This window comes from Falco rusticolus, chromosome 9, assembly GCF_015220075.1.
Source record: "Falco rusticolus isolate bFalRus1 chromosome 9, bFalRus1.pri, whole genome shotgun sequence".
Taxonomy (NCBI): Eukaryota; Metazoa; Chordata; class Aves; order Falconiformes; family Falconidae; genus Falco; species Falco rusticolus.
In genome coordinates this window covers 8,385,776-8,411,132 of record NC_051195.1, presented here as the reverse complement: position 1 = coordinate 8,411,132, position 25,357 = coordinate 8,385,776, and the positions used below count along the sequence as shown (strand labels likewise).

The 25,357-nt window shown below is 38.5% G+C and overlaps 1 protein-coding gene across 30 annotated transcripts in view; it reads left to right on the top strand.

The window, feature by feature from the left end:
• KCNMA1 (potassium calcium-activated channel subfamily M alpha 1) overlaps positions 1-24,799 on the top strand; it is a 506,074-nt gene extending 481,275 nt beyond the window's left edge. For 14 of the 30 annotated variants that reach the window (XM_037399258.1, XM_037399257.1, XM_037399256.1 and 11 more), the window contains 5 exons: positions 6,141-6,335; positions 7,949-8,067; positions 9,841-10,065; positions 12,234-12,262; positions 18,046-24,799. In XM_037399258.1, the coding sequence (XP_037255155.1) occupies positions 6,141-6,335; positions 7,949-8,067; positions 9,841-10,065; positions 12,234-12,262; positions 18,046-18,200 (723 nt within the window). In that variant the 3' untranslated portion in view covers positions 18,201-24,799. Of the gene's footprint in view, positions 1-6,140; positions 6,336-7,948; positions 8,068-9,840; positions 12,377-18,045 lie in introns of those variants that run through there. The other 16 variants (XM_037399280.1, XM_037399275.1, XM_037399265.1 and 13 more) reach the window with 7 other exon arrangements.
• Positions 24,800-25,357: the final 558 nt, after the last annotated feature.

Below are 25,357 nucleotides of genomic sequence, written 5' to 3'. Positions count from 1 at the left end.
GATGAATGTCTTCTCGCAGTAGCGAGGTTTTGTAGTAAAGCAGATGTAAGAAGGATTACAAAGTAGAATAATACCCATGCATACAGTATTCTTTCTGACCCACAAGTAATTTGAAACATACATATGGACATATTTATATAGAAAAAGAGGTGCAAAATATGTTTTAAATAATTTGCTCAAATATTTAGTTATTGAATAATAATAATTCAGCAGAATTAATCCGTGTTAAATTACTATTTTCTTTTATATATTTTTAATTATATGGAAGTAGCAGACTAAACCCTACTCCCGAATCACAGATTACAAATGCATTCTCACTTTCTGATTCAAATCTGAGTGCCGAAGATCATTATGTCCTACTAGTTTAGCGTTATTTCCTATACAGTGCCAGTATCGGATCACTGAAATTTGAAATCATCTGATATTTTTTTATGTCAAGGATAAAAGACTTAATGAAGTTTACTTTTCAAAATGCTGTCTATGGGCTATCTACACACGGTTTGGCCTCTGCAGCAGAGGCAGTATATTCCACAATAATATATATATAGTGTATAGTATATAATATATATATATTAATATATATATAATATATAACAATTTGCAGGTCATTGCTGAGAAGGCAGCGATAAGCTCAGCACCTGCATTGCCTGGTTGATGAGCTGGTAACTGTGGGCTCTCCAGGCTTCAGTGAAAATGCTTGTGAAGACTGTAGGCATCGTTCGTGTCTTAAGTGTGGCAGTGGCTACCGTTACATTGCACCAGCTAGTCATTATTGTGTCTTTGAAGAGGCATCTACTGCCATCAAAGACTTGAATATATTTTAATATTTGTTTTGTCATAACATATGCATAGCCAGGGAAAGAATATATGTAGTCTGTCGTTTCAAGGTGGTGGTGCTCCTGAAAGGCAAAGCACGTTCTCATCACCACATTGAATGTGAGTGGAAAAACACCAAATTGGAAGCCTCTTTTAGGCGATGTGGATGTTTTGTTAAAAGATTATCTGCACCTGTAAAAAAGTTACGTGGCATAAGATAGCTTAAGAGAAGCAAATTTTTGAGGAGAAGAATTTTTTTCCTTTTCTGGGTCTTGATGGGATAGGTATTCCAGTAAATTCTGTACGTGCGAGGAAACTACTTTTATCAACAAAAATTGTTTACCTTCAAAGGTTTGAATAGTTGGCCTGAGAGTCAAAGCTTTCTGTTATTCCTTTTGGCACTGAAGCTATGAGAACCCTGAAGTTCTGTCAGGTTGGCATCCCTCCCATACATACCACTGACAACAGACTTGATAAACTGTCGGAGTGGTGCCGTTTAGAGGCAAGGATCTCCAGAACCGGATTATAGCGTTTAACATACGATACCCTAGAATTTATTTCCTTGTGCTAGAACTTTAGGTCTTAATTTTTGTTCTATAATATTAAATTCTACTTTTTTCTTTATATGAACAAAAGCACGGAATGGAAGACCATAGTTAAAAATAGCTTTCCAGTGTATCTCTTATTCAAGAGTCCTCCCTCAGGGATCCTCACAGTCTTATTTATACAGAAAATAAACTGTTGTAGTCTATGATATGGACAGTTTGAAACACAGGGCTTTTTTTTCGTGCAAGCCTGTTCAGGGGATTGGCAGGCAGCATCTTGTAACCTAAAGAGTCCCAAACTTCTTTAAAATTTGGACAATATTTGGAGAATCAATCGGTTTTTAAAGCGTGAAACATTGTTATTTATTTTCTGCTGTTGATTCTGTCTCAAAGGCCCTTTTGTTATTGGTATAAGTTACTGATGTTAGCTCAGTGGTTCCTCACGTTGGGCTATATATTATTCATTCAACAGAATTCCTCTAACTGAAAAAGAAAAGCAAGGTCAAATATTTATTTGAAAGCGGTGTTAAAAGCTGCATGCAGTGGAGGAGTTTTCTTAACAGAAATCCATAAAATCCCACTAGTAAACACACAAAAAATGGCATATATGAATTGGAAAATGACAATTTCAGAGTAATTATAAATGAAAGGCAAAGCGCTATTAAAGTTAAAGCAATGTTATTAAAAGATGCGCTAATTTTCAGTTAAATTTTCTGTAAAAGACCAATTAGTTTAAAAGGCTTGACAGCATTAACTGCAAAACATAAGCACTCTGGTAATTATACTTTAAAAAATGATTGAACAAACCGGAAAGCATCCCCAAAACGTTTGCAGGAGCTGCACTAGGCTTGCGGAGCGTAGGCTAGGTGGCACTGCTAGCTCAGAGATCTCCGCCGGAATGTCGGGGCTGTTTCCCCAGTTTCAGTGTCTGTGATGCCTTTCCTTTTTTGCTGTGTTTAGGCTACACCTCCTCCATACGCCCATTCCGGGTGCCGATTGCAGCGATGCCATACAGATGTCCAGTGTGGGGTTCTGTTAATGACAGTAGCAAACAAATATTTCTTCATTTTACTGATTTTACAGTCAACAAAAGGGTTTCACTACCATCACTGGGAAGTGTCTTGTTAGTTTAGGTACAGCAGCACCTTTCCAAAGACATTCTGTAGGCCGGTTTCTTACAGGTACTGGCGTATCCAGGCCATGTACCCTCCCACAGAGCAAGATGATCACTCTCTCATTAATTTCAGTGTATTATTATTCCAAAAGAAATGGATATCAGCTAGTTCAACTTTCCATTGTCCCCCGGTTCCAAAGTGGCAAGAGGTAATGAGAGGAGTCAGAAGCATGGATGGACGAGTTTTTCCCTACAAGTGTTGAATATATTAGTGCAGGAGGGAGTGACCCTACGTAGCAGAAGGTGACAAGTTACAGCTTCCTATTCACCCATTTGTTCTTGCTTGTGGTTGGGCCTCTTCTGGTCGGTTGCGATGCCAGAGCAGTCCATCCTGAAAGTTGGAATCTTTTCACCATGGATGGCAAAACCCCCCAAACCATCATTTGGCTGCACTCATCTGTCTGATTTAATGGTGACACCCACATCAGTTATGGCGTGAAACCCAGATTAAGCCATTGTTCCAAGAGAAATGTTGCCTTCTTTGCTAATTAAGTGTCTTAGCTTTGCCTTAACATTTGTCTAGCAGTGGGAGGCCTTTCTCTGGTGACAGCATTCTGTTCTACCGACAATAGATCTGATTCTTTTCTCATTTGCATCAGATTCATAGTAGTGTGTGGCTCTCAGAGTTACTCCTGGTTGGCACATGGCATAAGTCAGAATTGGGCCCATTATGTCTTAATTGCACTGGAGCTTGGGGGTGGTGTATTGCATTGCATTTTATTTTATTTTATTTTAATTGTATTAATTTGTGACAGGTGCATGACTTGATACATGATTTTACTACTGCTTTCATTTCTCGATTTAATATGAGATCTGTAGTAAAATGAGCGATATGGCCATGGAATAATTTCTTAGTATATCATGCTCGAGCGAACTACAACTGAATTTACGGTAAGGGGTAATTGTGCACTTGCACAGTACAAAATTCAGATGAGCTAAGAGTATATGTGTTTAAAGCTTGCATTCTGGCTACAGTTGCTATAATTTGAACTACACAATAAAGAGAGAGAGAGAAAGAATTGGAAACCAGTGGAGGCTGGCCTAATGATACCTCCTGAAGAAGAATAAAATTATTAGTACAATTTTAGACTTTTGCATGTTCTACCAATCACTGCAAATCAGCAGTCTATAAGATGAAGCTGTTTTACATGAACCAGCATTTATCAGTCTTAGAGCAGGTGAACATCTTTTACCATAGTTGGCTTCACTGTAAATCAGACTTGAAAAGTCTACCAGTAAAGACGGCTTTACTTTGTTTCATGTTCTTCTATCTTGACTTCTAGAGGTAAAACTGAGAGTAGTATTTTTGAATAATACTAAATATCACTACTTACTAGAAGAAAGAGGAATCAGAAATTCTGAATAAAGGAGTGGGGAAGGCATGCAAAAAGGTACTGTTGCAGAAAGTGGTCTGCTTTTGTGAAGATGTGTGCTTAAAGTGCTATGCAGAATATATTGAAGCACATTCTTACTGGAAGGGCTTTTCCAGCTTTTACAGTCACGGTGTCTTCAACCTTTAGATCTGGCAGAATTTGGTTTTATATCCATGAAACTGCTGTCAAGTAACATTGCTGCCTAACTGCAGCTAGGAATCGTACTAATTATTTTAGTTCTGAGTGGTATGTAGTATATGCTGACAAAGGCTAAAAAAAGAGGCTCAACTCAATGCCTTTTTTTTTTTTTTTTTTTTAATCCTATGTACTTCCAACTTCCAGTTAGAAAAGCGTAGCTTGGCGGTAAAAGTTGCCAAAGAGGGCAACTCTGATTCTCACCTCAGGGACATCAAGGAAGAAGTAATTGAAGAATAAACAATCACGCCTGAATGTCTTCTCTCTCTCACCATGGCAATTCCTATTAAACATCATATAATCACTCCAGACTCACATTCCTGCAAGGGGTCACATTGATTTTTCTGTATGTTAAGAAAGGTTTGAGTATTACACTTGAATTGTTACACAGTGCATCCACATATGTAAGAGCTGATTTGATATTAGCTGTTGTTTTAGACTAACTGAATCTTCCTGAGCCCCTACTAATGCCAGGCAACTCCTTACACTACACTTTGTATTTAAAGTATGTAGTGCCTTACCCAGGCGATATTTAAAATAATTGGAGTTGATGAGATGCAAATATTTGCTTTAGGGCATGTATAACAATAAAAATATGTTCCCCTCATTTTGATTTAGTCAACAGGTGAATGGCGTGTATGCCTATGTAAATAAGCAGAGAAGCTTGAAGTTAGGAAACTTCACTGTAACAATGAAAAACCTTGCCGTGTAGAATTCATTTTCTCCTGTTTTATCTGTCATCTCGAGTGAACAATAAAACTGAAATTCCATTGTACAAAGAAAGAATATCAAAGTAACATGGATAGGAAGCCAGTTCTGCTTTTTGATCTCAGGATAAAGTATCTCAACCTGTACCTCAGTTTACCTGTGTATTAAGTACAATTGCATTATATGGCTAGAGCAATGAATTTCATTGAAGGGCAGTATTTAAGAAGCATTACCTTTGACCAATAAGCACTGTTTGAGAATTCAGTATTCATTTTTACCTGGTTGGATTACAGACATTTGTTCCAAGTCCTAAATTCAACAAAAGTCACTAATCTAGTAAAGGAAACCAGAAATCCAGTAACGTCAGTCCTGGGTACTCCACAGCGAGCTCATTATCTTCTGGTACATCCCCCATGCTTGCAAACCTCCTGAAAACGCAGGCGTTAGTGACATTGTAAGTGACGGTGTCTCCCTTTTTTTGTTCAGCTTTTTTTTATTTTTTTTTGCACAGTACATTGCAGATATTTAGCTGAGTATCTCCGAACTATACCAGTATACTTTTAACTGAACTTGAAAGTCATTCATCTGGCATTAAATTAATATTTAAAATACCCATTGTTTGCCTGACAAACCAGCAATGCTACAGATGCTGGCAAAATGTCAGTGTGGAGTAAATCTCCCCTAATAAACCACACTTACCCTATACCCTAGAGTTTTTTAAAAGGACCACCAGGATCCCAAACTCATCATACATTTATCTGGAATGAACTCAAGATGTTTAATTGATACATGCTTATGTCTGAACACTGTCAAGTCTCGTAATAAGATGTTTAGTACAATACATCGGTTAGACTGCTAGAGTCCAGCCACAGTAATAAGTAATGACATTTGCAGCACACAGGCAGCTCCCCAACGAATTGGTGACAAGAGTAAAAAGGCAATCTAGCCTGTGTAAGCTTTAAATGTGGTCTGAATTTTACAATTACATGTCCTAAAGCCCATTATTAGACATGAAGGCAATAAGAAGGAAAGCAGTCATTGCATCACTACTAACACCAATTATAGGAAACATAAATCATTCAAATTTTTGTACTTTAATAAAAATCAGCCTGAATTGGTGTTTAAAAGGAAGGATCTAGTATAGAAGCCTAATGGGATAGAAGAAAATAGAGTAATTGGAGGCTGCTGTCTTTTCACTTTCTATATAAAATTATTTGAAGAGACAGCCAAGAACTTTAAACAGCAGAAACCCAGAAAAGTTGTAATTTGGATGTCTTCAGTTGTGACTTTAATGGTGTTTGCTTAAAGAGCTTTCTTTTATCTCTGCAGACATACTTCAATGACAATATCCTCACACTGATACGGACATTGGTAACAGGAGGAGCCACACCAGAGCTGGAAGCACTGATTGCCGAGGAAAATGCGTTGAGAGGAGGTTACAGCACGCCCCAGACACTTGCGAACAGGGACAGGTGTCGAGTTGCTCAGTTGGCTTTGTATGATGGGCCCTTCGCAGACCTAGGGGTAAGATCACCGGGGGCTCGGGGCGGGGGGGGGGGGGGGGGGGGGGGCGGGATGCAGGACCAAGGCTGGTCTGCAATCTGTTTGTTTTCTCTCAGATGGAATTAGAAGTCTCCCTTCATTAGAGTGTAATTTCTACCGTTTAATTGAATAGAGCTTGTGGGTCGCTGGACAGTGTACAGCACAGGGCGCCAGGTTTGCCCTTGCCCTTTGTACGAAGCTCTGTGACTTCCCACACTCCTTGCCTGGGTGTTTCACACGGAAAATCCTGTGGCGGCTCCTAGTTGTCAGCTAACGAGGTGGATGAGCTGACCTGGATGGTATACCCATTCTAATCCAGTGTAAACATTCTAATCCAGTGTAAACATCAGCGATATCTATACCTTGCCTGGGTTTTGATAGGCTTATTTAGTCTTTCCACAGAGCTTCCAGTTCTTGCTTAAAATATGCTAATTAACTTGAAATCATAGCCATAAGGTTTGTTTTCTGCTGTTTCGGGATGAGCTGAAAATCTCATGAAATCCTAATTTTCTGATATTTTGGCTCCACTATCCTAAGAGCAAAGGAAAGAATAAAAGCAAAACCGAATAAAGAAACAATCTTTGGATGCATTCAGATAAAGAAGTATCTAGAAATGTTTTCTGGACTCAGTCTTGTAATCTTGAAGTGAATCCCAAAGCACCCACTTCGCTTTGATGATGATGTAGGATTTGCTATTTCTTAAATTAACCTTGTGTTCACCAGTTCTGTTCAAAAAGAATGGAGCAACCTTCTCCACAGGAATGACAGGGAATCACCGTTTCAGGATTATGGGCGATGAGGGTACACAGATAGAAGTAAACAGCCTTTCGGTTCATGCAGAAGTCCGTTTATAGCAGAAACTAACAGCTCATCAAAACACTTGGCTATCGGCGTAACGTTTTCAGAAATAAAAAAAGCAACACCCATCCTTCAAGTACTCTTTCGCCAGCACCTCAACCGCACTACATTGTGAAGGCAGAAGGCATTAACACTCATCGTGACTTAAGAATCAATATTTTTGAGATACAAATTATGGAATCTAAACTATTTTTTCAGCTAATCAGAACATTTTATATTTTTTATGAAAATTGGCATACATTTAATCATTATTTTACAGTGGGTGCTTTTTTATTACCCTTTTAATGCCGCAGAATTCTGATTTCTGTTGTGATCCCCGGTCAATTTATTTATCTAGATGACAGTATGGCTACTGCCAGAAAAGGATCAACAATACTAACAATTGTAATACCACGATTAATGGAATTTGTAGAGTATGCATTGTTTGGTACCAAACTTTATATTTCCAGCTTAAAGCAAATCAGTCAGTCTTCCCAATTTACCATCTTTTCATGGACCGAGGCTCTCCAAAATAATGATCACCTTCCATAATTAACTATTTGAAATAATACATTTAGATGATTCATTTCCTTAGGTAAAAGATTCTCATTTGTGACAAGCAACAGTCTGTCTATGCATTGTCCTTTTTGTACAGGCTCATACGGAAACTCCTGTTCCCTGACATTGTGTTAACAGAGAAAGAAAGGAAAAAAATGTGCTGTTCTCTCTCCCCCCCCCTCCCCCCTTCTTTCTCCTAGGATGGAGGTTGTTATGGAGATCTATTTTGTAAAGCACTGAAAACATACAATATGCTTTGCTTTGGAATTTATCGATTGAGGGATGCACATCTAAGTACTCCCAGCCAATGCACTAAACGGTAAGTCCAGTCTTTCAGAACATCTGCTGCACTGTTTTTTGGTCTTCTGGGTGAGGGAGATCCCAGTGCCTGGAATCTAAACCCTAAAATCTCAATCTAAAAGAGAGCTTTCTCCGTATTTTACGTAACTGCCACAAAGGTAACTCTTTGAGGACTTCATGATGACTCTTTCGCTGAGTTTAAATCACAGGCTGGATATTATAGCATGAGTTTTCAGCTAATTTTAATAAAAAAAAATGTAAAGTAAATTTTCCAAAAGTATGATTATATTGTTTGATGTATGATGATCCACTTGCTTGCATACAAGGCAAGGGCTTCAGTTTGCTCATATCCATCAGCTGTAAGCTACTGGATAATAATTTAGATTATAGTAGCAACACTTTCTTTTTTCTGAATGCTCAGAAAATATTCCTGTGGGCTTCCCCTTGGTCCTGTCTGTAGCTAATCATTATTTCTTCCAGTAAATGGAAACTCTTCTCTTGGTAGGCTGCGTTTTAACTTCAGCAGCACCAAGGCTGACCTCAGTGCTGTAAATAGAGCAGGTTCGTTTCCATCTTTGCAAACTGAAGGCCATTTAGCAGCTTACTTGAAATGTGTCTTAATTAAGTGCCTACTAGAAATACACACACAGACCCATACCAGAACTATCACAAATCTACCATCTGTTACTGTTTCATTCTCTGCAAAAAGCATCTTTATTGGGCGAATGTGGCAATAAACAACCCTGCAGCCCACCAAAGTGGTTTCTTCTGTAAGGATTTGAACAAATTGGGTAGAAAAAATGTTTTTCGGTTTAGATTTATGCTGTACTGGCTATTCTTGGGATTATTTGTTGGATTAATAAATGACTTCTGTCCCTGAGGCAGCTAAGCAGATTTCTTAAGAACCCTGAATTAATTTGAAAAGAAAGTGTGAGCTTCATGATCAATTTTACTCATTTCTTGCTTGGACAGAAAATGCCTGTTGCCTTGCTCAACAATGTTTTTCACAGGCATGAAAGAATTTAGCAGCAAGGTCTATAAGCCCTTCCTACCCTGGAAGGGGGTTAGGGGAAGGTGAGGTTCTTGAAATTCGTTGGGCTGTTTATTTCAGGTCTGGGATGTATACTTAGCAATGCTGGATTCTTGGATGTGCAGGTTTCCCTTTATGAATGCTCTTTGAGGCCATGAATGTACCTGTGGAATGAATGAACAAAATTAACCTTGCTGCAGATTTGCCGATACATTTTTCTGTAGCTTGATTTATGTAGAGTCACAATCCAAACAAGTAATAATATCCCTTGCTCTATTGACAGTATTTAAATATTTAATAATTCTGTAGTAAATATGTATTTAGATAGAACTGCATCTAAAATCCTCCTTGCCCTGCTTTTTGGCTGTTCTTTTAAATATGTTGTGGGTGAGTAGGTTACTGTGTTTTGTCAACATGTGAATCTGTTTGCTAGAGTCATTGCCTTGAGGTGCAGCTAGGGAAAGGCGGGTGGTTGGTAAGGTGTCTGCTTTGAAAAATAATGACGTGATTTGCTTGAAGAACATCCTGCTCAGACAGTATGTCTGGGTGACAGAAAACATAGAAAAAGTGATATCTGACGTAAGAAGGTCCAGTTTCATAGTGGGCATTATGTGAGCTAAAATTAGATATGCACTGAAGGAAACAGAGATGCAAAAATCTGGGTAAATGTTCATGAGATAACAAGTCTAGAAGAAATGTTTTAGTACAAATCTAAATGTGCTTTCTCTTTCTTTCTTTCCTTCTTTCTTCCTTTCTTTCCAGTTATGTTATCACAAACCCACCATATGAATTTGAGCTTGTGCCGACAGACTTGATCTTCTGTTTGATGCAATTTGACCACAACGCTGGCCAGTCCCGGGCCAGTCTTTCTCATTCCTCCCATTCCTCCTATTCTTCCAGCAAGAAGAGCTCATCAGTTCACTCCATCCCATCAACAGCAAACCGACCGAACCGCACCAAGACCAGGGATTCCCGGGAAAAACAGAAGTATGTGCAGGAAGATAGACTTTGATATGTGTACCTGCTCCCACTGTGTGTGAACTTGCATTCACCACCCATTCTCCCCAGTTAATGTTTCCAGCAGTAATGTTCCCTGTTTTCCCATGGAGTTTTCCCTTTTTGTACACATATTTTGCATATGTATGACAGTGTGCATGTGATTGTCATTTTTATTTCACCACCATAAAACCCTTAAGCACAACAGCAACAAAGCAGACGGACCAAAAGTTATTTATGATGCTAGAGGAGAAAAAAGAAAAAAAATTCTAAACCCATAGGCACACTGAAAACATAAATAACTCACTGCAGTTACTCTACATATCAGAAACTAGAGTATATTTAACGTGAACACTTGCTCTTGATGTCAGAGTTACACAAAGAAAGTCATTTAGTGCAGAAGTGTTGATGTATGTTGTAGGGTTTTTTTTTATATTCATATTTACAGGAGTTGCTACATTTATTTGAAGCGTATAAAACTAACCCATTGGGGAGGAAAAAAAAAAAAAAAAGAGAGAAAAAAACCCACATAAAAACCCCAAAATACCAAAAAAATCCCTACTGATTTTTCACACTCAAAGCTTATATTGTATAGGGCTTACACTCTTTGTATAGATTATTGCTGCGCACTTGCTTTATACCAAAGCAACATCAGGGACTTTTCTGCTTGTTTAAGGTCTTTCTCTAAAATACTAGCCTTTCGGAGATAGCGTCTTTTCCCTTTAACACTGAAATTGTCTGGGCATGGAGTTGTAAAACTCCAATGGTTTAATTTAAGTTTAGAAAGAGTCTAATTGCATATTAAATTATTATTCTGTCTATTTATACTGCCACATGAATAGCTATATTTTCTTTCACTTTTGACATTTGGGATAAAAAGCCATATGTATCATAAATATTGGATGTAAGTCATTAAAAACTGCCTTCCTGGGACTTTTACATCTTTAAAAGGTGAATTAGTCACCTTATGTACAGAATAAATAATGTTCAGAAAAGAGCAAGCATTTTTCTATGCTTAAGTATCAGATCTCAAGGGACTTTGTTCCTTTCCCCAGATGGTAGTTTAACTTTTCGAAGTTAGAGTGGTGGTATAAATCTTCCAACAAGAGGCCTAATATGCGAAGAGCCTCCAGAAACACTGTTCCACCTTCTAGCTGGTTCTTTCCAACAGGTGTGTGCCAGTATGCAGGAATACAGGGAAGAAAACTAGTGCCTTTAGGGTCTCCCCCACTGCGGAGGAAAAGGTGCTGTGCCCTAGACAGCTAAGGAGCAGAACAAGAGGCCTGGGGTGGAAATATTCCCTGTGCTGAGGCATCTTGTCCTAGGAGCACTTGCCAGAGTCTGGTTCTTGCAGATTCTTACTGACACGCCCAGCCAAACAAAAATGGTGACAGAGAATTAAAGTAAGTAGTGGAAAGGAACCTGTCAGAGAAGACCATAGAAATGATACTTCAAGCTTGGGTTTTTTTGCTTTTTATTATTATTATTTCTTCAAATGCCAATCTTTTGAATGATAGCACTAGTCCTAGGTGGTATGAAGAGTCTCCCAGGGTAGGGAGGCCAGAAACACCTATCACCTTGCCTTGCTACCCAGCGAGAGAGCATGCAGCCAGAAAAAGAAATATTTGGATGCAGAAGTTATTAGCATTGTAACTGCCAACCCAGACAAGGTGCTTTTATGGTTAGTGTTGTTTTCTACCTTCCCCTTCCCCAAGCATGATGATTTTGAAGATTTGCTTGCTGTGTGAATTGACAATGAAGCCAAGCACTTTTACTGACAAACCCTGGAACCATCAAAGTGGGCTACGGAGAGTACCACTGTGCAGTGTTAAGCGTAACGATTGGAATACAGTATATATATATATATATATATCTATATATGTATATATATGTCTATCTCTGTGTGTGCATTCAAATGCAGCTGTAAGTCCTATCAGTGAAATACGTTGCAAATTATGGATGCTCCCCTACAAATAAGTCTATTACAGTTGCTCTTCTTCACAAAGACAAATTCATGTGTTTCTTTTGCAAAGAAAGTTATAACGTTTTGCCCTAAGAATATTTATTACTACAAGGATGTGCCAGTTAAAGTGCTCAACAGGAAATATGACAGTTTAAAAGCATTGTAAAACTTACATAGCTTACTTCTTTTTCTAAAGTGCAACAAGGATGAATAGAATGGGCCAAGGTATGACAATTAATGGTTCTGCATGACCTAGCGACTGCTGTGGGTTTCCTTCTATAACTTGTCCTTGTGAAAACTTGTGAAATTAAAAAAAAAAAAAAATAGTTACAAACTTTATTCAGTTACTGGTTTGTTTGTTTGGTTGGTTGTTTTGTTGGTTTTCTTTTGCCTTTTTTTCCCTCCGAACCAGAAGTAAAACTGGCTGCTGCTGCTGCTGCTGCTGTTGCTCAACCCTCTTTTCTTTTTTTATCCTCTCATCTGCTTGCCTTTCTAATTGCACGTGTCCTTTTGTGAACACCCAGGTTCCTGCTCAGTGAAGATGCCTACCCTGATGCAGACATTACTTTAACTTCCCATTCCTCATTCCAGTTCCTTCCCTCCCTGCCCCTCCCTACTCCCCTGTCCCCTGTGTATGTTCATGAGCATCTTTTTTTGTTGGCAATATTGACTGAAGATAGTTGAGAGCAGTTATGCATTTTGGAAGAATGTTAATGGCTTTGACACCAAAATGCTTTTCCATTAATGTTTTATCTGTTTTCCATTTAGCAGAGGAAGGAAGGGTGTTAATATGAAGCCACTTGTCACATACTACATAATGATTTTATCCCCCCAAAAATAGTATTTGTGTAACTGTGCAGCTCAAATAGAAAAAATACACGCAGTGTACGTTAGAGAGGCAACTTGCCTATTTTGTGAGCAGCAGAAAAGTAATATAGGGATGCAAATCTGAATTCTTCAAATCATACTGAAGTCTTAATTCTCCTCTGTCTTCTGTCTGAAAGTTGGAAGTCTTAAAGTTTTTGACTTTTACTTATACCATGTGCAATTTTCACTGCTAACTACAGTCAAATTGATCAAATAGTTTGTTACAGCGATGAAGGTTTTCTGAGACGGATATGCCGGTGACACTGGGAGGTGGGTCATTACCAGTATAGGAATGTTGAAATCAACTATGTTATGCTGTCAGGTTTTTTTTTATGTTGAAAAGTAAGAAGAATCCCCCAGTTTCTTCGGAAGCCTGTCCCAAGTCAAACGTTCTTAGTAACTTACCCTGATTAGTTTCTGAAAGTGGAAAAGCAGCACTGATGACAAGAGATGACCTTTTAGAGCTTTAAGCGGAGGTTCTGCCACTTTATATCAGTCCCAGCACGAGTTCAACAGTGGAAACTAGGTTCTTGGGCGCTCTGTTGATCCAAGTGTTGACACAACCCCATATCTAGCAGACCCGCAGGTTCTTGGCATGGGTTCCCACTGGACTGGACTGGCAAAGTCAGGCATTTCCCAGTGAAACTTCTATTGTCAAAAGTAGACAATTTTGTTAGTTTAAAAAAAATAAAAAAAAACAAACAGCAAGAGCAAGTCCAGAATAGCATTTTTGTCCCAAAACATTAGTTGCCTTGGCGTAACATAAAGACCCTCACAGAAAGCAAGAACAGTTTCTCCTCTCTCACCCTGCAAGTTACTTGCTGCCTGTTACATGTAAAATATTCATTTGCCAAAGAAAGAATTGCTGAGCAGGTGGGTGGAGAAACTCTCATTACTTTTTTTCTCATACAGGAAGAAATTGCATGGGAGAATTTTCAGCTTAGCTAGAAAAGAGCTGCCTGGGTGGGGTGGGGAGGCACAAATCCACCTGCATGCAGACTCCTGCAAGTGTCACAAAAGAAAAAAAAGCGTGTTTAAAACAATTGTAAGGTAACTTGGGATTATGGTGAGAATACAGATTTAGCAAAATCCTTGTGTCATGTTTAGCCAGTACTTTCTTTGCCTCTGCTCAGAAGAGGGAGTGTTTCACAGTGACATTTATTTAAATGTGATTACTCCATCCAGAATTAATGACAGAAATTTTAAAGTGCCAGGACAATAAATCCATTGGAGAGAATTGCTAGAATGTTATACAAGTTGAAGAAATCTGAATTTTGATAATTTTTATTATTTCTATCTTTTTATGCTGCAGGGAACAGTCTTATACAAGATGTTAATTTTCATTTATTTGTTACAAGAGCATGAAGCCTTTAAAAGCTTCTTGGCTGCACTGGGATGCTGATAGCCCATTGCAAACACGGGTGGTTGAGCGGAAAGTAAATATTTTCTTTTTTCTGATACATGAAGCTACTTAGCTGTTCCAAAATCTCTCAGGTGATGCTGTTAAAAAACAAACCTGCCAAATAGTGTAGGAAGATAAAAAAAAAAAAGTATGAAACTGTGCCTGTTCTCACTGTAACATAGAAATGCATATGGTAAGGATTAATATGCATATGCCAAAAGGGAGAGAAACCGACTGAACATGACAGAGAACTAAAAACCAGCAAATAAAAGGGGGTTTCTGGATTGATTTAGCGGAAGGAGTAAGTAAGTAGCTCATTTAAGATGTGTAAAAAATCTGTGCTAAGACTTTGGAAGATGTATGAAAGTCAGCCTGTGAGCATAACAAAAAAGATTGAAAAGCATTTAAGGGATTCAAGAAGGACATTTAGTAACTGGGAGCAGACTATCTTAGTGGCCAAGAGAAAAGATGAGGAGCATCAAGCTCACATTTCAAAGGTAAGTGTAGAGGTCGATGGGCTTCCACAGGAGATTTGTCATTATGTGGTCAAAGACAATTTTAACAGCAGAAGAGGCACAGGAAAGGTATAGAGCTGGGTCCAAGCATTTCATGCTGGATGTGATAATGCCCGGATCAAGGTTTCAGCACTGGCAAAAGGAAATTTCAACAGCAAAAGAAATTAGAATCTACCAGTTCCTGCATTTACTTAGTTTCTGTATTTATTGCATGCCAGGTAAAGGCAAAAAGAGACCTGATGGTGTCTTTCTAAAGATCAGCTCCCTGGATATGATCTTTACTGTAAAGATTAATATCTAAATAATTGCCTTGTTTAGAAAAACCCAGGGAAAGCAGGGGAGATGGCCGTGCTTTACGCTGGCTGCTGAGAAACACAGTGCAGCTCATCCCTGCTCCTTGGCACTCACACAGTGAGTGCTCCTTCCTTGCTAGGAGATTGAATTACCTTGCTCCAAGTCCTGTTTGTAAGGAAAGTTTGTGCACCATGCGTTAAAAAAAGCAGGTAGAGATAAAAGTTCACAGTGCTTAACTTGCCTCAAAATCATTTTAAACACAAACCATTAGAAAACTGCTAGTTTGAAATTGTTTATGTGATCTTGCAAGGCTTCTAAAACATGATAACCATCACACTTTACACCTCTCTGAAAGGTTAGTTTAATCGTAGATCACATAAAATTGGTTTCCACAAATGCATAATGGTTCATGTGTCACACTTGAACTAAATGGTTTTTTTAAATGGAGCTGAAATTATTTTGATGTGTACACATTCCCAGATATTTTTTTTTCCCTACAACCTTTCTTAAACCAGCCCCCATCAGGAAACATTCCCTTAAAGTCTCATTAATAATTCAGATGTTCTGATTACTTTAAAAGATCTATGGAATTGAGGCGCTTTTTTTTTTTTTAAAACTGCTTGACAAAAAGATAAATGAATGTAGAAAGAAGCGGTAGGAGTCTGGCAAGCTGTAGATCATCTCTGAACAGATTGTAACTTTATCATTCTGTCAGGAAGAATAATTTAAAGCACTTAATCAGTTAGCTTCAGTGTGCAGGATGTAACATTATGAATTCCTATCGTCCAATCTGTTCAAATCAAAGGGAACTTAATTATAATAGGTGAGAGAGAGATGGGAGATTGAACATTGTTCAGACCCAGGCAACTTTAAGGGGGCAGGGAACTATTTACCCTGGTCACAAATGAGTAGAATATTTTAAAAAGAAGCTAAATACATTTTAGAAAAAGGGCAAAAAAACCACTACAGTAGATCTGTTTACATTCTCTAATAAGCCACTAGCATTTAAAACAAATCCTTTTCTTCAATTTATTTTTTTTTAAAGGCACGAGCACAGGTAACATATATATATATACATAATTTGGGGAAAGAAAAAACCATGATGGATTAATCCCTCATGAGTTTGGGGTTTGTTGTTGGGGAGTAGAGGTGCTGCACATAGGTGCTGAAAGGCCGTATCAAGCATAAGTGTTTAAAAATCATATTCATGGAAGTGCCTGAGAAGTCCAGTAATTCTGGAAACGAACCCCTTTCTTTAAAGGCCCTACCTTCGAAGCCGGTGGCTTACATTTCTGGCCAGATAGTTCTCCTTTATTCTTCCTGGTCTCCCAGTTTCTGTTCTCTGCTTCACCTCCTCAGCTTTTGTGTTCAGTCCTTGGGTTTCCAAGGTTGATTTGGCTTTGCTTATTTGTATTTATGTAACTATTTAAAGTGAGCACTTCTCCCACTCCTGCCCTGATTCCAGCCCAGCTACAGCAGCACTTCAGTGGCAGTTTGTGTCACGGAAAGGAGACACGAGAGCTTCTTGAAGCGTTCCCCGTTGGAAAGAGAGTTGTGTGTTCATGTTAAGAGCAGCAGCTCTGATGTGGCACACATTAAACCTTGTATGTAATTAATAACAATGCCTCAGCTGCAGAATTGCATCCCCAGAACCACATGTGCTGGCTGCTCTGCACCCTCACCTCTGGAATTTGGGGAAGGAGGATGAGAACCGAGACCCCTGTTCAACAACTGCTTATCAAAGCAGAAACACCTAATGGCCATAAGCCACTCTAAGTTAGTCTTTGAACAGAGCTACCTATCTTGTAAAGTTGCACACCTTAACTAAGAAATGACAGCAGTAATTGCTCTCAAAAGGGCTTAAGAAAATTCTTCTGGTTTTTTTTTTTTTTTCTTTTGTGACTTTTAAGAAGTTTTTGTCCACAGTCACCTATGATCAATGCCACATGGTGGTTACGGTCATAAGCAGCTAGGGAATGGCTGCACCGCTGCGGCCTCGCACCATCCTCACTCCCAGCCCACCATAAATCAACACCATAAAATTCTTCCCATGTTCATGGAACCAGACACTGCCCCAAGATATAAAAGGAACAGCTTCCCCTCTAATCTTCCTTTAAGTCAGGTCCTTGCTTCCTTTGCCTTGCTGCTGCATATCACTACCAATGCCCTCGGGATTACCTTGAGCCCCTCACAGAGCCACCTGCAGGGATGGTCCCTACCCCATCCCAAACTGGTGCCCAAGCAGCCGGCTTGCTAAGTAGCAATGGAACAGCCACCACGTACAGCAAGGAGCAAGGCTGCTGTCTGGCACCACGAATGCGTAGAGGATTTATTCTAGCACCAACTGCAGAAAGTTATGTTCTCCTCTGTGATTTCTGAGCCAGCGGTGGCGACTGCCACAAAGCTGGGATGATTTGGAGAAATCTCCAGCTCTTTAGGTGCTCCTCTGTATATGGACTGACCTGCTTTTCTCTGCATTACCCTCAACCCACCCGCTCTCCCTGGCTTCTCACTTTAGCCTTTTGTTGGGTTGGGTTTTTTTCCCCAATAAATGAATCAGAGGGTGTTCACAGGAGCATTAAAAAAAAAAAAAAAAAAAGAAAAAAGAAAGAGCTCTCTTGCATTCAACAAGCAAACTAGCATATTGACAGTTTTCTTTAGCTGCTACTATCAAATCTGCAAACATGTCATCCTCCTCTCATGAAAAGTACTTTCAGAGGTATTAATCTAATGCACTGTACTGCTAGTAATTAGTCAAAGTCACCTTCTATTGATTGCCTTTTCTGTACAAACTTTACTGACTGCTCCCCCCTGCCTTTTTTTCTTTCTTTCTTTTTTTTTTTTTTTAATATTTATGTGTATATGTGCTTCACTAATTAAAACTCTCATTTTCCCCTCCTTATTCTGTCTCTACCCGTTTTGCTCCTTAGCAGAAAAGAAATGGTTTACAGATGAGCCGGATAATGCCTATCCCAGAAACATTCAAATCAAGCCCATGAGCACTCACATGGCCAATCAGATCAATCAATATAAATCGACAAGCAGCTTGATACCACCAATCAGAGAAGTTGAAGATGAATGTTGACTCCTTCGAGGCCAGAACTATTTTTTTAAAGCCTGACAAACTTCATGAATGGTGATGTGACATTTATTCCTCTTACATGCTGAACCACTGATGGAGAAGTTAAGAGGGGCAAGCTTAATGGGAAAAATAAAGTAGACAGATCTTTGTTTGTCTGCCTTTAATATTGCTTCCACGTATTTTGGAAACTGTTTCATTTATAAATGAACATAATCAAAACTAGTCATGTATAGCCTCTAGCATTTTAAATTATTTTTATTTATTAGAAAAAAAATATATTTTTCTTTTTTTTCATTGTCAAGTATTTTCCCTTAAAAAAAAACCTGCTAATGTGGCCAGACTCCTAAGAATTTGAAAAAAAAAACAAAACAAAACAAACCTCAGTCTTTGGCTTAAAGGAGAATGATGGTCACAGTTATAAGGACATGTAATTAAGGGAGACAAATGATATATTATAAAAAAAGAAAAAAAAAAGGTCCAACTTGTATTTTAGTAAATCAAAAAAAAAGAAGAAAAAAAAAAAAGAACCGTTCACCAAAATGTTTCTTTACTGGAGGATGTGTATTTTGTTCAGCATTGACACCAGCTCTTAATAAACTGAACTTATTTATTTTCAAAGTTGAAAGTCATATTTTTGTACCTGTAACATTCTTCTGACATATTATTTGTTTTATTACCATATACAGATCATCTTAATTGCCAGTTATGTTAAGGTCCAATACCCCCCCCAGACACTGTGTCCTGCCCCCCGACTGTGCCCATTTGCACACACACACACACACAGAGCAGCCCAGCATCCTCGATGATAACTTTCTGTGACGCTAACAGAGTGATGGCCACGACCCTAAACCAAGGACCGTGTAGGGCAGGTGCTCACAGGCAGCACTTGCTCTAAATGGCAAATTTGGCAATTCCACTCCGTTTCCCATTAGCCATCAGCAGCTGCTAATTGCAGGAAGGCAAGTTTGGCAAGGCTTCTTCTTTTGCCAAGTGCTTTGAGCCAGAGTGCATAAATAGTGCATGAAATCAGAAGTTAGAAACCTTCTCACCTACTGTGTTTTTTTGGGTCCTTACTGCCAAAGTGCTGATGGACATGCATCAGTCTCATTCAGTTGGTTCAGATGCTTCCTGCTGTGTCTAGAGGTTTAGCTCCAGACCCTGGCACTTGGGTGCTCGCTCGTACCTTGGGAAAAGTCACACTGACTCTCCTTTTGGAGAGCTCAGCTCAGGCTGAAAACTGATTTAGCCTCATCTTTATAATCTCACAACATCCTGGTCTCAATTAATTCCTGCACCAAACAACTTTATGTTTTAGCAGTTGTTTGTTTGTTTGTTTGTTTGTTTTCTTCAATTTAGTTTCAATTTGCTGGGACACCACACATAAAAGTACAGTACTAACCAAATTGAACTAAAAGTAATGAATGTATTTATTATGATAATTTACAAAAGGCCTTGGACAGGTGCCTTTTGTGTCAGCAGATTCACAAAGTTGCCAACAAGCTTTATAGCCATCTGACAAAAATGTGATGTTTTCTATCTGTGCTGCAGTAGCTATCCACCCAAGCATTTGATGTTCTAAATGATTTAGTAACTCTCTCTATCTCAAATTAGCAACATCAGACACAATTGCGTGAACAGAAAGAAAGAAAAAATAAAGGCTATGCTAATAAAGATTAAAACAAAAAATATAGGACCCAGTCATCGAAAAGGCAGATTTTCATTGTGCAACTTTAGGCTTTGTAATTTTGCAGAATTGTTGAACACCACAATAAAATATACAGTGGTACTTTTATCATTAGAGAAATATCAGTGAATCAAACAAATACAAAGCAGATGAATTTATTGTGAAAACAATGATTTCCACTATATAATCCAACATTTAAGCTAAACTATCTCAGCTTTAATGTTTGTCCACTGGCTGCAGTACAAATATAACCATACTAACACCTACTAGGCTTTATTCTGGAGTGACTTCTTGGACTGTGAATACTTTGTTGTTACATTTTGTAGAATAGCTAGTTAAAGACAATAACAAGAATTGTTACTACAGTATCTGTAAAATTGGATTGTTTAAATTATCTCACTCTCCTACAAAGTAACAAAACAATTTAAGCAGGTTTTCATTATTATTTAGACCGTGTTTAACCCATTTCACAGTCCTCAAACCAGAAGATGATTCCGGTGAGCTCTTCTGGTCTATGCTGCTTCAGCTAGTGACACGTTACACAGTTTCTGCATTTGGGTCACGTTAAGCCTTTACTTTGAAGTCAGTCTCCTTTTTCATTTATGAACTTCATTCATGTTACAACCAGAGTGAAAAATGCTGGTCCTGAGTACAGGAGAAGTTTTTAAATTTGTGTTCAACTTCACCAGGTACATGTGATTTTTTTAAATTATTTTTATTTTAAAAAAATTTTCTTAGAAGAGTGGCGTTTACTGTAGGGGCATAGACCATCATATCATATACAGTGCCACTCCTGGGTGTCCTTCCTTCAGAAGTGAGCATTCACTGGATAAAACATACTAATGAAGCAAATGCAACACCTCTACATAGCTAAGGTTTGTGTGTGTGTCTGTCCAGTCTGTCACGTCCAAAAATATCACGCTGCCAACTGTATGTAAATAAAGGACAAGATCTGAATTATACTTACGCTTTCTCCCAGCCCAGATAGTTCCCTGTGTAATGACAGCTAGAACAACACCTGCAGAGAGCCAGCGAGACACAGAGAAACAGGTATAGGTATGGTATTGCATTCCCCATTTATAGAAAAGCTAAGAGCAATCAATAGTATTTTCTTACTCTTTTTGATGATCAAAGCCACAGGACTGACTTCTGGCAGTTAGAGGGAGGCTCATGTAGAAAACCTGTTGGAGACATTCCCAATTAAAGACTATAATGAGGCCAGCACCAATATGAATTTATAGCAAGGCAAGTGGCTGGGAAAGTGGCTTAAGTGACAGCTGACACACCACATGATGACTAATGTAGAAATAACTTTTCAATCTTTATTAATAATTCTTTCTTTTCCCTAAAAGTCAACAAATGGGAATTTTTAAAAAAAAGGAATTTCAGTTTTTTCATTAGTTGCATGTACAATTATTACAGGCTAAAGAATTATTTTTTTTTATTATTGGCAACTGATGTATTGGATAGAGAATGTGTGTGTGTATGTTGTCATATATGCATGTCCACACATACATGTATGTGTGGATATGTAAATGCATATGTACGGGGGTGTATATGTATTTGGTACAGCATCATTGCAAGGTGGTGGTCTTTATTTTTTGGCTGGGTGGGGTGAAGAATAAAACAAAGGAAAAGAAAAATCTGTGACTTACAGGCTGGCACATGGAGGAATTTTGTATCTGCTGTTTCCTCCTGGTTTGACCAAAAAAGCAGCTGTTCCTGTTGGTTATAGCAGCGCTGACAGGGCTCCGCAGAACCCTCCCTGCTGCAGCAGGTGCGTGCACCTTCCCCCCCAGCACCCACACACATGTACTCCCCCATTGCCAGAAAGCCCCTTGTCTCTGTCTCGTGGCTATTATTGTAATTTGTCCCCTGAAGACCATGAGCACTAAGGTGAAAGAATAAAACTGCTGTCTGATGGGGTGTCATTTGGGTGGCAAGTGCCAAGCACAGTAAAAGTTAAAGCATAAAGACAAAAAGCTATTTGGAGTTTAAATGCAGTTTTTAAGGCCTCAATGTAACTTACTGTTGTTTGTACATTGACAAGTATACAATACTATTTATTAATAAGAAAAATAGAAAGAAGATGCAAACTTCCTTATATTTTCATAAAAACTTTCTAAAACTGTAACAGCTCTTCTTTCAAATCAGCATTGATGGCCAAACTGTAAGAAATACATGTGGTGGAAGGTGAAAACCCCTTGATTTGGGAAATGATGCAGTGCTACAGGTTCACGGACATCATTGATATTCCACCTGTAACACAAAGGGACCCTGCAAGCCTTACCAGCCCAAAATCCAGGATCGTGGGGACAGAGCAAGCAAGGGGTGAGAGGGACACAACACATCCAGGTCCTGAAACGCACGTAACCATGTGGCTATTTCCAGTTCATCTTTGGTGGGCAAACCAGTGCTGCTTATACAAGGTGAAGCCCATGAGCTTCAGGATAATGAGGATCCTGTGTAGCCTTATTAAGCCACACAGATGTCTTGAAAAAGTTATTGTGTCTTCAGCAGCTTACAGGCAAGTATAGTAGAGGCGCTGATGGAAAGCCAGGTTTAGCTATACTAAAGATTTTTTTCTCCCCTATTTTTTTAATTTTAAAGTAAAAAGCCACCCAATGACTCAGGCAGCAGGGATGTGAAAAGATGTAATTGGCCTCAGCCAAAAGCACAAGAGGGGAAAAGCAGTTTGCATGTAATGTACAAGAGACATAGAAAAGTATTATCTGTAGCTTTCTATTACATGTTGTTGGGTGGTGGTGAGTGAGGTGGTTATTGTTGGGGCTTTTTTCAGCCAGTGTAAAAATCTACATTTCTTAACTCTTCACAGAGTAAGAGAAGAAGGAAAAAGTGTAATAACATGTTCTCATTCAGAGAGGACTGGTTTTGTTGCTTATTTTTTCTATGTGTGTGTGCAAACTACATTTAACAACTACTGCAATAATTGGATGCATAAAATAATGTATGACACACACAAAAAAGGCAATAATTTACAAATGGATAATTATGCATGTTTTCACTGCTTGGTCACTCACCAGCGAATCCATAAACATGTAGGCAACTGCCCTATTCTAGCTGAATCACGTGGGCTCAAAGTTAAACACAGAGCAGGTGCTTAAATGGTTTGATCGAGAAGTAGATTTGTAAGGGCTTCTGGATCCCTTTATATTGGAAATGAACACATATTGAGGTCAGGGTGTGTGTGAGCATGTGTGGTATTTTGTTTTTACAGCTGTTATCTTTGAGAATTTCTTTAGCACCAAAAGCACTGTGTGTCTCACCTTTCATTTCTAGTTTTAAATGTGCTTAAACAAAATAATCCAGTGTGTGAAAGGCGATGAACAGGGCAAAGTGAAAACAGAAATCCTTTCCCTGTGTTACAGTGGATTGGCCTGGGAACATTTGTCAAAGTCAATGGCAGATACATAGAAAAAATCAGGGGAAAGGACAGTTCTTTATAGTCCTTTTCCTCTCCCCGTCATCTGAACCACCAATATCCCCAACATATGAACAAGCACTTTTTTTCTTTTTTCTGTTAATTCTTAATTCTAAGGGTGTTTGAACAATATCAGGCTTAGGGAATATAGATTATTTAAAGTTCATTATATATGCACACAAATTTCCTAATATTCAGTTAGCAGGCATACTATTTGCAGTACTTTTATACCGAGCGATACTCCTAGGTGGAGGCACTGCCACCATCTGAAATAATGCAAGGAAGGGAGTAGCTGTTTGTCTGTGGCCACTGCCTAGTGTGGTACGCAGGCATATAGTATTGACAATTCTGCCCTCAGCATTTATCAGAGCTATATTTATATAAGTAATGCATCCATTCTGCACAGATATTTTCTGCTATAGAACATGCAGCCACATTGAAACTGTAGAGTCTATAAGGTGCAGTAGTCTATATAACCAAGTAAATTCCACTGAAGTTAATAGCTAGGACTGCTGGTCTAATGTACCTGTTTTATATAATGGTGTACTACTGTTAACTGCCAAAATTAGAAGGAGTAGGGGAAAGGAAGAAAATATAAAATATTTTTTATCACTTTGGGTTTAATTTATAACAATATCTAACTTGAGAAGCTAAACACAGTAATGCTGCATCTAATTAAAACCTTAGTGAGGTTGCAAGAAACCTTCTTACTGCTTCAGTGAATGCATTTTAGATCTTTATAACTTTAAAAAAAGACCAAAAAAAAAAACCAACAAAAAACCCCAAACCCCAAAACACAACACAGCATACAAGCAGTTGAATACATGTAATAGAAAACGTAGATTTTTCAGAAACCAAAAATTTGGCATATGAGCACTTTGTTGACTGGACAATAACTAATAGGAACCACGTGGAAACGTCAGCAGAAGTTATCTCAAGTTTACCTTAAGTAGCGGTTAAAAAATTCTTCTTCGGCCATGGCGCAACTTGGGACACACACGCTTAGCCAATGCAAGTAATCTAACCTTTGTCAAAAAGAAAAGAAAAAAAAAAAAAGAAAAAAAAAGTTGATATAATACTTATGTTTGCATTTCTGTAGAGTTCAGGGCTGATGGTTTTTCCTTCTTTCAGAAAAAACACACACATGCAAACACATATATACAATATATTTTGATGGCTACACATGTCTATTTAGTTATAATTTGAGAGTGGGATGTGGCGAGGGTACACTGAGAACCAGCTTTCATCTTAACTTAAAAGTTCATCAAGAAAAAGGAGTATGACTTCATCATTTTACTTTTTACCATTATGGGTTGGTGAGAGAGAACAAATGCTGGTGCTCAGAAATGATCTACCTGACTTTGTCATATGTAATATCCAGTGATAAATATATTGTCCTGTAAAAAGGGTTTGTACATAACTTGTACATGGTTTCATTTTGTATTTTTCTCAGATTAAAATTTATGTATTTGTGTTCTAAAAGAAGGAGAGATTGCTGTGTTTTCTTTTTTTCTCTTCAAGACAGGCTGTGGCCCATAAGGTCATGCAACATGTATCACCAAGCCATGAATGCTTTCTGCACAAAACCAAAGCTATTAATACTTTGAACTAAAACTAACCCAGCTGCCTTTCTGTCTGGCTCACTCTCCAGAATCAACCCCTGCCTAATAATCAATACCAGCTGCCGTGAAGGATGCTGTGCATTCTGCAAGTGAATAATTCTGCAGTAACCATAAAGGCCACTCTAATACCATCATGTACTCAAATACAATTATAATCTGGTAAAATCATAGAATGGTTTGGGTTGGAAGGGACCTTAGACCATCTAGCTCCAATTGCTTCCACTAGCCCAGGTTGCTCAAAGTCACATCTAACCTGCCTAATTCAGCTACTTTACATAGTTGAACATAGCACCTCATGGTACCTTTAGCTCAGATATGTCAGGTTATGAGGGACTGATAATTTTTTTTAGCAGTCCAAAGGTTTTTCTGATCTCTTGTGCTGAGAACTTTTAAAAGTTTTTTTGCAAGATTT